At 50.5% G+C, this 14,756-nt stretch overlaps 1 protein-coding gene across 1 annotated transcript in view; it reads left to right on the top strand.

The window, feature by feature from the left end:
- LOC144486018 (prolyl 3-hydroxylase 1-like) overlaps window positions 1-14,756 on the top strand; it is a gene marked incomplete at its 3' end in the record, with an annotated part of 94,278 nt that overhangs the window by 39,041 nt on the left and 40,481 nt on the right. The window contains exon 10 of the mRNA XM_078204127.1: window positions 3,327-3,422. Within this exon, the coding sequence (XP_078060253.1) occupies window positions 3,327-3,422 (96 nt within the window). The remainder of the gene's footprint in view (window positions 1-3,326; window positions 3,423-14,756) is intronic.

Here is a 14,756-nt window from a genome sequence, read left to right as displayed (position 1 = left end):
GACACGGTCCCTCAGGAGCTGCAGTTCCACGCACCTGGCGCAAATGTGAACCTCCGGGAGGCTAGGTGTTTCCAGGAACTCCCACATCCCACACCGGAAGCACCGAACTGGCCTATCGCTCATAGTTACCCTTATCCTATATAGGTTTGGATAAAAATAACTAGCCTTGCCTCGCCCTTTCTGCCTAAGCCCTGTGAGCCAAAGCCCTTATAGCTCACACTCTGCTTCCCACTCACTCTGCTGCCCACACATTATGCTGCTCGCTGTATAGTGCGGCCGGCTTTTTATGCTCCAGTCGAACAAAGAGGTTGAACCCCCCGGGTAACTGAATTTTATACTAAGAACTCAACCTCCCAGAATCCCCTTCAGCTGATGTCACTTCCCTTAATTTAAAACCTTGAAAAAAGCCCGCGAAACAAACAAGGAATACAATAAATAAATAAATCAGTACTTTGCTTCCCCTCAGCACTCCTGCTAAGAATCTCTCCCTCAGTCCTGCTCCAGTCGAACAAAGAGGTCGAACCCCCCAGGGAACTGACAGGTTTACAGCATGGAAACAGGCCCTTCGACCCAATTTGTCCCTGCCACCCTTTTTTTTTAAACCCTGAAGCTAGTCCCAATTGCCCACATTTGGCCCATATCCCTCTATACCCATCTTGCCCATGGAATGTCTAAACGCTTTTTAAAAGACAAAATTGTATCCGCCTCTACTACTACCTCTGGCAGCTTATCCCAGACACTCACCACCCTCTGTGTGAAAAATTTGCCCCTCTAGACACTTCTGTATCTCTCCCCTCTCACCTTAAACCTATGCCCTCTAGTTTTAGACTCCCCTACCTTTGGGAAAAGATATTGACTATCTAGCTGATCTGTGCCCCTCATTATTTTGTAGACCTCTATAAGATCCCCCTTCAGCCTCCTACGCTCCAGAGAAAAAAGTCCCAGTCTATCCAGCCTCTCCTTATAGCTAAACCATCAAGTCCCGGTAGCAGCCTAGTAAATCTTTTTTGCACTCTTTCTAGTTTAATAATATCCTTTCTATAACAGGGTGACCAGAATTGCACACAGTATTCCAAGTGTGGCCTTACCAATGTCTTGCACAACTTCAACAAAATGTCCCAACTCCGGTATTCAATGTTCTGACTGATGAAACCAAGCATGCCAAATGCCTTCTTCACCACTCTGTCCACCTGTGACTCCACTTTCAAGGAGCTGTGAACATGTACCGCAAGATCTCTTTGTTCTGTAACTCTCCCCAATGCCCTACCATTAACTGAGTAAGTCCTGCCCTGGTTCAATCTACCAAAATGCATCACCTCACATTTATCTAAACTCCATCTGCCATTCGTCAGTCCACTGGCCCAATTGGTCAAGGTGCCGTTGCAATCCGAGATAATCGGCACGGGCGGCACGGTAGCACAGTGGTTAGCACTGCTGCTTCACAGCTCCAGGGTCCTGGGTTCGATTCCCGGCTCGGGTCACTGTCTGTGTGGAGTTTGCACATTCTCCTCGTGCCTGCGTGGGTTTCCTCCGGGTGCTCCGGTTTCCTCCCACAGTCCAAAGATGTGCGAGTTAGGTTGATTGGCCAGGTTAAAAAAAAAATTGCCCCTCAGTGTCCTGAGATGTGTACGTTGGAGGGATTAGTGGGTAAATATGGAGGGATATGGGGGTAGGGCCTGGGTGGGTTTCTGGTCAGTGCAGACTCGGTGGGCCGAATGGCCTCTTTCTGTACTATAGGGTTTCTATGATTCTATGAACCTTCTTCACTGTCCACTATGCCACCAATCTTGGTGTCATCTGCAAACTTACTAACCATGCCTCCTATATTCTCATCCAAATCATTAAGATAAATGTCAAATAACAGTGGGCCCAGCACAGATCCCTGAGGCACACCGCTGATCACAGACCTCCAGTTTGAAAAACAACCCTTTACAACTAGCCCCTGGCTTCTGTCATCAAGCCAATTTTGTATCCCTTGAACTGACTCATGTTACATACCATGACCCTTGAACCTTTGCCTACTCCTACTGTGACCCTGAAAGCCTCACCTGACCCCTGTTGTGCATTGTGACACTCGACCCCTCGTCTGACCCCGACTGTGACCCTGAGCCCTTCCTCTGACAATAAACCCTTACACTTTAGCAGACGAAATCTGGAGACAGCGAGCGAGAGAGAGAGAGAGACGGGGAGAGGGAAAGACGGAGAGGGGAAAGGGGGAGAGAGAGGGGGAGAGAGGGACAAAGGGAGAGGGGAGAGACAGGGAGGGAGTGAGGGAGAGAGAGAGGGAGAGGGAAATACGGAGAGGGGAAAGGGGGAGGGAGAGGGGAGAGACAGGGAGGGAGTGAGGGAGAGAGAGGGGGAGAGGGAGGGGTGGAGAGGAATAAGGGAGAGAGAGGGGGAGAGGGAGGGGTGGAGGGGAATAAGGGAGAGACAAGCAGAGATGGGGAGAGGGGGTTGAGGGAGGGAGAGGCAGAGATGGGAGATGGGCGGTAGGGGGAGGGTAGGAGAGAGGCAGAGATGGGGAGAGAGGGAGGAGCAGGGGGAAGGAGTGGAGAGCAGGGGGAAGATGGAGTGGGGAGCGTGAGGCAGAAGAGCTAGCGACAGAGAGAGAAAGATGGGGAGAGGGGGAGAGCGAGGAGAGGAAGAGAGGAGGAGGATGGGGGAGGAAGAGGAGAGGAGAGATGTCTGTGTGGGTGGTCTGCGGGGTGAGAATGCTAAGACCATAAGACATAGGAGCAGAATTAGACCACTCGGCCCATCGAGTCTGCTGTGTCATTCAATCATGGCTGATATTTTTCTCATCCCCATTCTCCTGCCTTTTCCCCATCGCCCTGATCCCCTTATTAATCAAGAACCTATCTATCTCTGTCTTAAAGACACTCAATGACCCGGCCTCCACAGCTACTGCAGCAAAGAATTCTGCAGATTCACCACTCTCTGGCTGAAGAAATTCCTCCTCATCTCTGTTTTAAAGGATCGCCTGAGGTTGTGCCTCTGGTTCTAGTTTTTCCTACTGGTGGAAACATCCTCTCCACATCCACTCTATCCAGGCCTCGCAGTATCCTGTAAGTTTCAATAAGATCCCCCCTCATCCTTCTAAACTCCAATGAGTACAGACCCAGAGTCCTCAAGTGTTCCTCATACGACAAGCTCTTCATTCCAGGGATCATCCTTCTGAACTTCCTCTGGACCCTTTCCAAGGCCGGCACATCCTTCTTTTGATATGGAGTCCAAAACGGCTCACAATACTCCAAATGTTCTTGGTCATGTTGAGACAGTAACCTTTCCCCTCTCTTTCCACCCCTCTCCTTCCTCCCCAACCCCAGGCAGCAGCGGCCATGGGAACGTTTTCTGGATCGGGCTCACACGCTGACCCTCCGAGCGGGCACCCGGAGACTCTCACCATCCTGCGGGCACTGACGGTAAGTCTGCTGGGACAGAGCTGAGTCTGATTCCCTCACACCCCGGGAGCGGGGGGGGGTTGTGTGTAACTGCAATCTCTCTCTCTCCCTCTTTCTCTCTTTCTTTCTAATGCTTGCTCCCTCTCTCTCTCCCTAACGCTCACTCTCTCCCTAACGCTCTCTCTATTCCTAACGCTCTCTCTATTCCTAACGCTCTCTCTCCCTCTAATGCTCTCTGTCTAATGCCGTTACTCTCTAATGCTTTCTCTCTCTAACGCTCTCTCTCTAACGCTCTCTCTCTCTAATGTTCTCTCTCTCTCTCTCTAATGCCCTCTCTCTCTCTCTCTCTAATGCTCTCTCTCTCTCTCTTTAATGCTCTCTCTCTCTTTAATGCTCTCTCTCTCTCTAATGCTCTCTCTCTCTCTCTTTAATGCTCTCTCTCTCTTTCTTTAATGCTCTCTCTCTCTCTCTCTCTAACGCTCTCCCTAAAGCTCTCTCTCTCACGCACTCTCTCTCTAACGCACTTTCTCTCTCTAACGCTCTCTCTAAAGCTCTCTCTCTCACGCACTCTCTCTCTGACGCACTTTCTCTCTCTAACGCTCACTCTCTCCAACGCACTCTCTCTAACGCTCTCTCTCTCTCTAACGCACTCTCTCTCTCCAACGCACTCTCTCTAACGCACTCTCTCTCTCCAACGCACTCTCTCTATAACGCACTCTCTCTCTCGAACGCACTCTCTCTCTAACGCACTCTCTCTCTCTAACGCACTCTCTCTCTAACGCACACTCTCTCTCTAACGCACTCTCTCTCTCTAACGCACTCTCTCTCTCTAACGCACTCTCTCTCTCTAACGCACTCTCTCTCTCCAACGCACTCTCTCTAACGCTCTCTCTCTCTAACGCACTCTCTCTAACGCACTCTCTCTAACGCACTCTCTCTAACGCACTCTCTCTCTCTAACGCTCTCTCTCTCTAACGCACTCTCTCTAACGCACACTCTCTCTCTAATGCACTCTCTCTCTAACGCACACTCTCTCTCTAACGCACTCTCTGTCTCTAACGCACTCTCTCTCTCTAACGCACTCTCTCTCTCTAACGCTCTCTCTCTCTAACGCTCACTCTCTCTAACGCACTCTCTCTCTCCAACGCACTCTCTCGAACGCACTCTCTCTCTAACGCACTCTCTCTCTCTAACGCACTCTCTCTCTAACGCACTCTCTCTCTCCAACGCACTCTCTCTAACGCACTCTCTCTCTAACGCACTCTCCCTCTAACGCACTCTCTCTAACGCACTCTCTCTCTAACGCACTCTCTCTCTCTAACGCACTCTCTCTAACGCACTCTCTCTCTCCAACGCCCTCTCTCTCTAACGCCCTCTCTCTCTAACGCACTCTCTCTCTCTCTAACGCATTCTCTCTAACGCACTCTCTCTCTCCAACGCACCCTCTCTAACGCTCTCTCTCTCTAACGCAGTCTCTCTCTCCAACGCACTCTCTCTCTAACGCACTCTCTCTAATGCTCTCTCTCTCTCTAACGCACTCTCTCTAACGCACTCTCTCTAACGCACTCTCTCTCCAACGCACTCTCTCTAACGCACTCTCTCTCTCCAACGCACTCTCTCTAACACACTCTCTCTCTCTAACGCACTCTCTCTCTCTAACGCACACTCTCTCTCTAACGGTCTCTCTCTCTAACGCACTCTCTCTAACGCACTCTCTCTCTCCAACGCACCCTCTCTAACGCTCTCTCTCTCTAACGCAGTCTCTCTCTCCAACGCACTCTCTCTCTAACGCACTCTCTCTAATGCTCTCTCTCTCTCTAACGCACTCTCTCTAACGCACTCTCTCTAACGCACTCTCTCTCCAACGCACTCTCTCTAACGCACTCTCTCTCTCCAACGCACTCTCTCTAACACACTCTCTCTCTCTAACGCACTCTCTCTCTAACGGTCTCTCTCTCTAACGCTCTCTCTCTAACGCACTCTCTCTAACGCACTCTCTCTCTAACGCACTCTCTCTAACGCACTCTCTCTCTTTAACGCACTCCCTCTCTCTAACGCACTCTCTCTCTCTAACGCACTCTCTCTCTCTAACGCTCTCTCTCTCTCTAACGCACTCTCTCTCTCTAACGCACTCTCTCTCTCTAAGGCTCTCTCTCTCTAACGCACTCTCTCTAACGCACTCTCTCTCTCCAACGCACTCTCTCTAACGCACTCTCTCTAACGCACTCTCTCTCCAACGCACTCTCTCTAACGCACTCTCTCTCTCCAACGCACTCTCTCTAACACACTCTCTCTCTCTAACGCACACTCTCTCTCTAACGGTCTCTCTCTCTAACGCTCTCTCTCTAACGCACTCTCTCTAACGCACTCTCTCTCTAACGCACTCTCTCTCTCTAACGCACTCTCTCTCTTTAACGCACTCTCTCTCTCTAACGCACTCTCTCTCTAACGCTCTCTCTCTCTCTAACGCACTCTCTCTATAACGCACTCTCTCTCTCTAACGCACTCTCTAACGCACTCTCTCTCTAACGCACTCTCTCTCTCTAACGCACTCTCTCTCTAACGCACACTCTCACTCTCAGCACTCTCTCTCTCTAACGCACTGTCTCTCTAACGCACTCTCTCTCTCTAACGCACTCTCCCTAACGCACTCTCTCTCTCCAACGCACTCTCTCTAACGCACTCTCTCTCTAACGCACTCTCTCTCTCTAACGCTCTCTCACTCTCTCTAACGCACGCTCTCTCTCTAATGCACTCTCTCTCTAACGCACACACTCTCTCTAACGCACTCTCTCTCTAACGCACTCTCTCTCTCTAACGCTCTCTGTCTCTCTAACGCACACTCTCTCTCTAACGCACTCTCTCTCTAACGCACTCTCTCTCCAATGCACTCTCTCTAACGCACTCTCTCTCTAACGCACACTCTCTCTAACGCACACTCTCTCTCTAACACACTCTCTCTCTAACGCACTCTCTCTCTCTAACGCACTCTCTCTCTAACGCACTCTCTCCAACGCACTCTCTCCAACGCACTCTCTCTAACGCACTCTCTCTCTAACGCACTCTCCTTCTCTAACGCACTCCCTCTCTAACGCACTCTCTCTCTCTAACGCACTCTCTCCCTAACGCACTCTCTCTCTCTAACGCTCTCTCTCTCTAACGCTCTCTCTCTCTAACGCTCTCTCTCTCGAACGCTCTCTCTCTCTAACGCACTCTCTCTAACGCACTCTCTCTCTAACGCTCTCTCTCTCTAACGCACTCTCTCTCTCTAACGCTCTCTCTCTCTCTAACGCTCTCTCTCTCTAACGCTCTCTCTCTCTAACGCACTCCCTCTCTCTAACGCACACTCTCTCTCTCACGCACTCTCTCTAACGCACTCTCTCTCTAACGCACTCTCTCTCTCTAACGCACTCTCTCTAACGCACTCTCTCTCTAACGCACTCTCTCTTTCTAACGCACACTCTCTCTCTAACGCTCTCTCTAACGCTCTCTCTCTCTCTAACACACTCTCTCTAACGCACTCTCTCTCTAACGCACTCTCTCTCTCCAACGCACTCTCTCCAACGCACTCTCTCTCTAACGCACTCTCTCTCTCTAACGCACTCTCTCTCTCTAACGCTCTCTCTCTCTAACGCACTCTCTCTCTCTAACGCTCTCTCTCTCTAACGCTCTCTCTCTCTAACGCACTCTCTCTCTCTAACGCTCTCTCTCTCTAACGCACTCTCTCTCTCTAACGCACTCTCTCTCTCTAACGCTCTCTCTCTCTAACGCTCTCTCTCTAACGCACTCTCTCTAACGCACTCTCTCTCTAACGCACTCTCTCTAACGCACTCTCTCTCTTTAACGCACTCCCTCTCTCTAACGCACTCTCTCTCTCTAACGCTCTCTCTCTCTCTAACGCACTCTCTCTCTCTAACGCACTCTCTCTATAATGCACTCTCTCTCTCTAACGCACTCTCTAACGCACTCTCTCTCTAACGCACTCTCTCTCTCTAACGCACTCTCTCTCTAACGCACACTCTCTCTCTAATGCACTCTCTCTCTCTAACGCACTCTCTCTCTAATGCTCTCTCTCTCTAACGCACTCTCTCTAACGCACACTCTCTCTCTAACGCACTCTCTCTCTAACGCACACTCTCTCTCTAACGCACTCTCTCTCTCTAACGCACTCTCTCTCTCTAACGCACTCTCTCTCTCTAAGGCTCTCTCTCTCTAACGCACTCTCTCTAACGCACTCTCTCTCTCCAACGCACTCTCTCGAACGCACTCTCTCTCTAACGCACTCTCTCTCTCTAACGCACTCTCTCTAACGCACTCTCTCTCTAACGCACTCTCTCTCTCCAACGCACTCTCTCTAACGCACTCTCTCTCTAACGCACTCTCCCTCTAACGCACTCTCTCTAACGCACTCTCTCTCTAACGCACTCTCTCTCTCTAACGCACTCTCTCTAACGCACTCTCTCTCTCCAACGCACTCTCTCTAACGCCCTCTCTCTCTAACGCACTCTCTCCCTCTCTAACGCACTCTCTCTAACGCACTCTCTCTCTCCAACGCACTCTCTCTAACGCTCTCTCTCTCTAACGCAGTCTCTCTCTCCAACGCACTCTCTCTCTAACGCACTCTCTCTAACGCTCTCTCTCTCTCTAACGCACTCTCTCTAACGCACTCTCTCTAACGCACTCTCTCTCCAACGCACTCTCTCTAACGCACTCTCTCTCTCCAACGCACTCTCTCTAACACACTCTCTCTCTCTAACGCACTCTCTCTCTCTAACGCACACTCTCTCTCTAACGGTCTCTCTCTCTAACGCTCTCTCTCTAACGCACTCTCTCTAACGCACTCTCTCTCTAACGCACTCTCTCTCTCTAACGCACTCTCTCTCTTTAACGCACTCTCTCTCTCTAACGCACTCTCTCTCTAACGCTCTCTCTCTCTCTAACGCACTCTCTCTATAACGCACTCTCTCTCTCTAACGCACTCTCTAACGCACTCTCTCTCTAACGCACTCTCTCTCTCTAACGCACTCTCTCTCTAACGCACACTCTCTCTCTAAGCACTCTCTCTCTCTAACGCACTGTCTCTCTAACGCACTCTCTCTCTCTAACGCACTCTCCCTAACGCACTCTCTCTCTCCAACGCACTCTCTCTAACGCACTCTCTCTCTAACGCACTCTCTCTCTCTAACGCTCTCTCACTCTCTCTAACGCACGCTCTCTCTCTAACGCACTCTCTCTCTAACGCACACACTCTCTCTAACGCACTCTCTCTCTAACGCACTCTCTCTCTCCAATGCACTCTCTCTAACGCACTCTCTCTCTAACGCACACTCTCTCTAACGCACACTCTCTCTCTAACACACTCTCTCTCTCTAACACACTCTCTCTCTAACGCACTCTCTCTCTCTAACGCACTCTCTCTCTAACGCACTCTCTCTCTAACGCACTCTCTCCAACGCACTCTCTCTAACGCACTCTCTCTCTAACGCACTCTCCTTCTCTAACGCACTCCCTCTCTAACGCACTCTCTCTCTCTAACGCACTCTCTCCCTAACGCACTCTCTCTCTCTAACGCTCTCTCTCTCTAACGCTCTCTCTCTCTAACGCTCTCTCTCTCGAACGCTCTCTCTCTCTAACGCACTCTCTCTAACGCACTCTCTCTCTAACGCTCTCTCTCTCTAACGCACTCTCTCTCTCTAACGCTCTCTCTCTCTCTAACGCTCTCTCTCTCTAACGCTCTCTCTCTCTAACGCACTCTCTCTCTCTAACGCACACTCTCTCTCTCACGCACTCTCTCTAACGCACTCTCTCTCTAACGCACTCTCTCTCTAACGCACTCTCTCTGTCTAACGCACTCTCTCTCTAACGCACTCTCTCTTTCTAACGCACACTCTCTCTCTAACGCTCTCTCTCTAACGCTCTCTCTCTCTAACACACTCTCTCTAACTCACACTCTCTCTAACGCACTCTCTCTCTCCAACGCACTCTCTCCAACGCACTCTCTCTCTAACGCACTCTCTCTCTCTAACGCACTCTCTCTCTCTAACGCTCTCTCTCTCTAACGCACTCTCTCTCTCTAACGCTCTCTCTCTCTAACGCTCTCTCTCTCTAACGCTCTCTCTCTCTAACGCACTCTCTCTCTCTAACGCTCTCTCTCTCTAACGCACTCTCTCTCTCTAACGCACTCTCTCTCTCCAACGCTCTCTCTCTAACGCACTCTCTCTCTCTAACGCACTCTCTCTATAACGCACTCTCTCTCTCTAACGCATTCTCTAACGCACTCTCTCTCTCCAACGCACTGTCTCCCTAACGCACTCTCTCTCTCCAACGCTCTCTCTCCAACGCACTCTCTCTAACGCACTCTCTCTCTCTAACGCACTCTCTCTCTCTAACGCTCTCTCTCTCTCTAACGCACTCTCTCTCTCGAACGCACTCTCTCTCTAACGCACACTCTCTCTCTAACGCACACACTCTCTCTAACGCACTCTGTCTCTAACGCACTCACTCTCTCTAACGCTCTCTCTCTCTCTAACGCACACTCTCTCTCTAACGCACTCTCTCTCTCTTACGCACTCTCTCTCTCTAATGCACTCTCTCTCTAACGCACTCTCTCTCTCTAACGCACTCTCTCTCTAACGCACTCTCTCTCTAACGCACTCTCTCTCTCTCTAACGCACTCTCTCTCTCTCTAACGCACTCTCCCTCTAACGCACACTCTCTCTCTAACGCACACTCTCTCTCTAACGCACTCTCTCTCTCTAACGCACTCTCTCTCTAACGCACTCTCTCTCTCTAACGCACTCTCTCTCTAACGCACTCTCTCTCTAACACACTCTCTCTCTCTAACGCACTCTCTCTCTCTAACGCACTCTCTCTCTAACGCACTCTCTCTCTCACGCACTCTCTCTAACGCACTCTCTCTAACGCACTCTCTCTCTAACGCACTCTCCTTCTCTAACGCACTCCCTCTCTAACGCACTCGCTCTCTCTAACGCACACTCTCCCTAACGCACTCTCTCTCTAACGCTCTCTCTCTCTAACGCACTCTCTCTAACGCACTCTCTCCCTAACGCACTCTCTCCCTAACGCACTCTCTCTCTCCAACGCTCTCTCTCTCTAACGCACTCTCTCTAACGCACTCTCTCTCTAACACTCTCTCTCTCTAACGCACTCTCTCTCTATAACGCTCTCTCTCTCTCTAACGCACTCTCTCTCTCTAACGCTCTCTCTAACGCACTCTCTCTCTCTAACGCTCACTCTCTCTCTAACGCACTCTCTGTCTCTAACGCACTCTCTCTCTCTAACGCACTCTCTCTCTCTAACGCACTCTCTCTCTCTAACGCACACTCTCTCTCGAACGCACTCTCTCTCTAACGCACTCTCTCTCTAACGCACTCTCTCTCCAACGCACTCTCTCTAACGCACTCTCTCTCTAACGCACTCTCTCTCTCCAACGCACTCTCTCTAACGCACTCTCTCTCTAACGCACTCTCTCTCTCTAACGCACTCTCTCTATAACGCACTCTCTCTCTCTAACGCACTCTCTAATGCACTCTCTCTCTAACGCACTCTCTCTCTCTAACGCACTCTCTCTCTCTAACGCTCTCTCTCTCTCTAACGCTCTCTCTCTCTAACGCTCTCTCTCTCTAACGCACTCTCTCTCTCTAACGCACACTCTCTCTCTCACGCACTCTCTCTAACGCACTCTCTCTCTAACGCACTCTCTCTCTCTAACGCACTCTCTCTAACGCACTCTCTCTCTAACGCACTCTCTCTTTCTAACGCACACTCTCTCTCTAACGCTCTCTCTCTCTAACGCTCTCTCTCTCTCTAACACACTCTCTCTAACGCACTCTCTCTCTAACGCACTCTCTCTCTCCAACGCACTCTCTCCAACGCACTCTCTCTCTAACGCACTCTCTCTCTCTAACGCACTCTCTCTCTCTAACGCACTCTCTCTCTCTAACGCTCTCTCTCTCTAACGCACTCTCTCTAACGCACTCTCTCTCTCCAACGCACTCTCTCGAACGCACTCTCTCTCTAACGCACTCTCTCTCTCTAACGCACTCTCTCTCTCTAACGCACTCTCTCTAACGCACTCTCTCTCTAACGCACTCTCTCTAACGCACTCTCTCTCTAACGCACTCTCCCTCTAACGCACTCTCTCTAACGCACTCTCTCTCTAACGCACTCTCTCTCTCTAACGCACTCTCTCTAACGCACTCTCTCTCTCCAACGCACTCTCTCTAACGCCCTCTCTCTCTAACGCACTCTCTCTCTCTCTAACGCACTCTCTCTAACGCACTCTCTCTCTCCAACGCACTCTCTCTAACGCTCTCTCTCTCTAACGCAGTCTCTCTCTCCAACGCACTCTCTCTCTAACGCACTCTCTCTAACGCTCTCTCTCTCTCTAACGCACTCTCTCTAACGCACTCTCTCTAACGCACTCTCTCTAACGCACTCTCTCTCCAACGCACTCTCTCTAACGCACTCTCTCTCTCCAACGCACTCTCTCTAACACACTCTCTCTCTCTAACGCACTCTCTCTCTCTAACGCACACTCTCTCTCTAACGGTCTCTCTCTCTAACGCTCTCTCTCTAACGCACTCTCTCTAACGCACTCTCTCTCTAACGCACTCTCTCTCTCTAACGCACTCTCTCTCTTTAACGCACTCTCTCTCTCTAACGCACTCTCTCTCTAACGCTCTCTCACTCTCTAACGCACTCTCTCTATAACGCACTCTCTCTCTCTAACGCACTCTCTAACGCACTCTCTCTCTAACGCACTCTCTCTCTCTAACGCACTCTCTCTCTAACGCACACTCTCTCTCTAAGCACTCTCTCTCTCTAACGCACTGTCTCTCTAACGCACTCTCTCTCTCTAACGCACTCTCCCTAACGCACTCTCTCTCTCCAACGCACTCTCTCTAACGCACTCTCTCTCTAACGCACTCTCTCTCTCTAACGCTCTCTCACTCTCTCTAACGCACGCTCTCTCTCTAACGCACTCTCTCTCTAACGCACACACTCTCTCTAACGCACTCTCTCTCTAACGCACTCTCTCTCTCCAATGCACTCTCTCTAACGCACTCTCTCTCTAACGCACACTCTCTCTAACGCACACTCTCTCTCTAACACACTCTCTCTCTCTAACACACTCTCTCTCTAACGCACTCTCCTTCTCTAACGCACTCCTTCTCTAACGCACTCTCTCTCTCTAACGCACTCTCTCCCTAACGCACTCTCTCTCTCTAACGCTCTCTCTCTCTAACGCTCTCTCTCTCTAACGCTCTCTCTCTCGAACGCTCTCTCTCTCTAACGCACTCTCTCTAACGCACTCTCTCTCTAACGCTCTCTCTCTCTAACGCACTCTCTCTCTCTAACGCTCTCTCTCTCTCTAACGCTCTCTCTCTCTAACGCTCTCTCTCTCTAACGCACTCTCTCTCTCTAACGCACACTCTCTCTCTCACGCACTCTCTCTAACGCACTCTCTCTCTAACGCACTCTCTCTGTCTAACGCACTCTCTCTAACGCACTCTCTCTCTAACGCACTCTCTCTTTCTAACGCACACTCTCTCTCTAACGCTCTCTCTCTAACGCTCTCTCTCTCTCTAACACACTCTCTCTAACTCACTCTCTCTCTAACGCACTCTCTCTCTCCAACGCACTCTCTCCAACGCACTCTCTCTCTAACGCACTCTCTCTCTCTAACGCACTCTCTCTCTCTAACGCTCTCTCTCTCTAACGCACTCTCTCTCTCTAACGCTCTCTCTCTCTAACGCTCTCTCTCTCTAACGCTCTCTCTCTCTAACGCTCTCTCTCTCTAACGCTCTCTCTCTCTAACGCACTCTCTCTCTCTAACGCTCTCTCTCTCTAACGCACTCTCTCTCTCTAACGCACTCTCTCTCTCTAACGCACTCTCTCTCTCCAACGCTCTCTCTCTAACGCACTCTCTCTCTCTAACGCACTCTCTCTCTCTAACGCACTCTCTAACGCACTCTCTCTCTCCAACGCACTGTCTCCCTAACGCACTCTCTCTCTCCAACGCACTCTCTCTCACGCACTCTCTCTCTCTAACGCACTCTCTCTCTCTAACGCTCTCTCTCTCTCTAACGCACTCTCTCTCTCGAACGCACTCTCTCTCTAACGCACACTCTCTCTAACGCACACACTCTCTAACGCACTCTCTCTCTAACGCACTCACTCTCTCTAATGCTCTCTCTCTCTCTAACGCACACTCTCTCTCTCTTACGCACTCTCCCTCTCTAATGCACTCTCTCTCTAACGCACTCTCTCTCTCTAACGCACTCTCTCTCTAACGCACTCTCTCTCTAACGCACTCTCTCTCTCCAATGCACTCTCTCTAACGCACTCTCTCTCTCTCTAACGCACTCTCCCTCTAACGCACACTCTCTCTCTAACGCACACTCTCTCTCTAACGCACTCTCTCTCTCTAACGCACTCTCTCTCTAACGCACTCTCTCTCTCTAACGCACTCTCTCTCTAACGCACTCTCTCTCTAACACACTCTCTCTCTCTAACGCACTCTCTCTCTCTAACGCACTCTCTCTCTAACGCACTCTCTCTCTCACGCACTCTCTCTAACGCACTCTCTCTCTAACGCACTCTCCTTCTCTAACGCACTCCCTCTCTAACGCACTCGCTCTCTCTAACCCACTCTCTCCCTAACGCACTCTCTCTCTAACGCTCTCTCTCTCTAACGCACTCTCTCTAACGCACTCTCTCCCTAACGCACTCTCTCTCTCCAACGCTCTCTCTCTCTAACGCACTCTCTCTAACGCACTCTCTCTCTAACACTCTCTCTCTCTAACGCACTCTCTCTCTATAACGCTCTCTCTCTCTCTAACGCACTCTCTCTCTCTAACGCACTCTCTCTCTCTAACGCACACTCTCTCTCGAACGCACTCTCTCTCTAACGCACTCTCTCTCTAACGCACTCTCTCTCTAACGCACTCTCTCTCCAACGCACTCTCTCTAACGCACTCTCTCTCTAACGCACTCTCTCTCTCCAACGCACTCTCTCTAACGCACTCTCTCTCTAACGCACTCTCTCTCTCTAACGCACTCTCTCTATAACGCACTCTCTCTCTCTAACGCACTCTCTAACGCACTCTCTCTCTAACGCACTCTCTCTCTCTAACGCACTCTCTCTCTCTAACGCTCTCTCTCTCTCTAACGCTCTCTCTCTCTAACGCTCTCTCTCTCTAACGCACTCTCTCTCTCTAACGCACACTCTCTCTCTCACGCACTCTCTCTCACGCACTCTCTCTCTAACGCACTCTCTCTCTCTAACGCACTCTCTCTAACGCACTCTCTCTCTAACGCACTCTCTCTTTC

The sequence above is a fragment of the Mustelus asterias genome, unplaced genomic scaffold (genome assembly GCF_964213995.1).
Source record: "Mustelus asterias unplaced genomic scaffold, sMusAst1.hap1.1 HAP1_SCAFFOLD_270, whole genome shotgun sequence".
NCBI classification, from domain to species: domain Eukaryota; kingdom Metazoa; phylum Chordata; class Chondrichthyes; order Carcharhiniformes; family Triakidae; genus Mustelus; species Mustelus asterias.
This window is presented reverse-complemented; position numbering and strand designations above follow the sequence as displayed.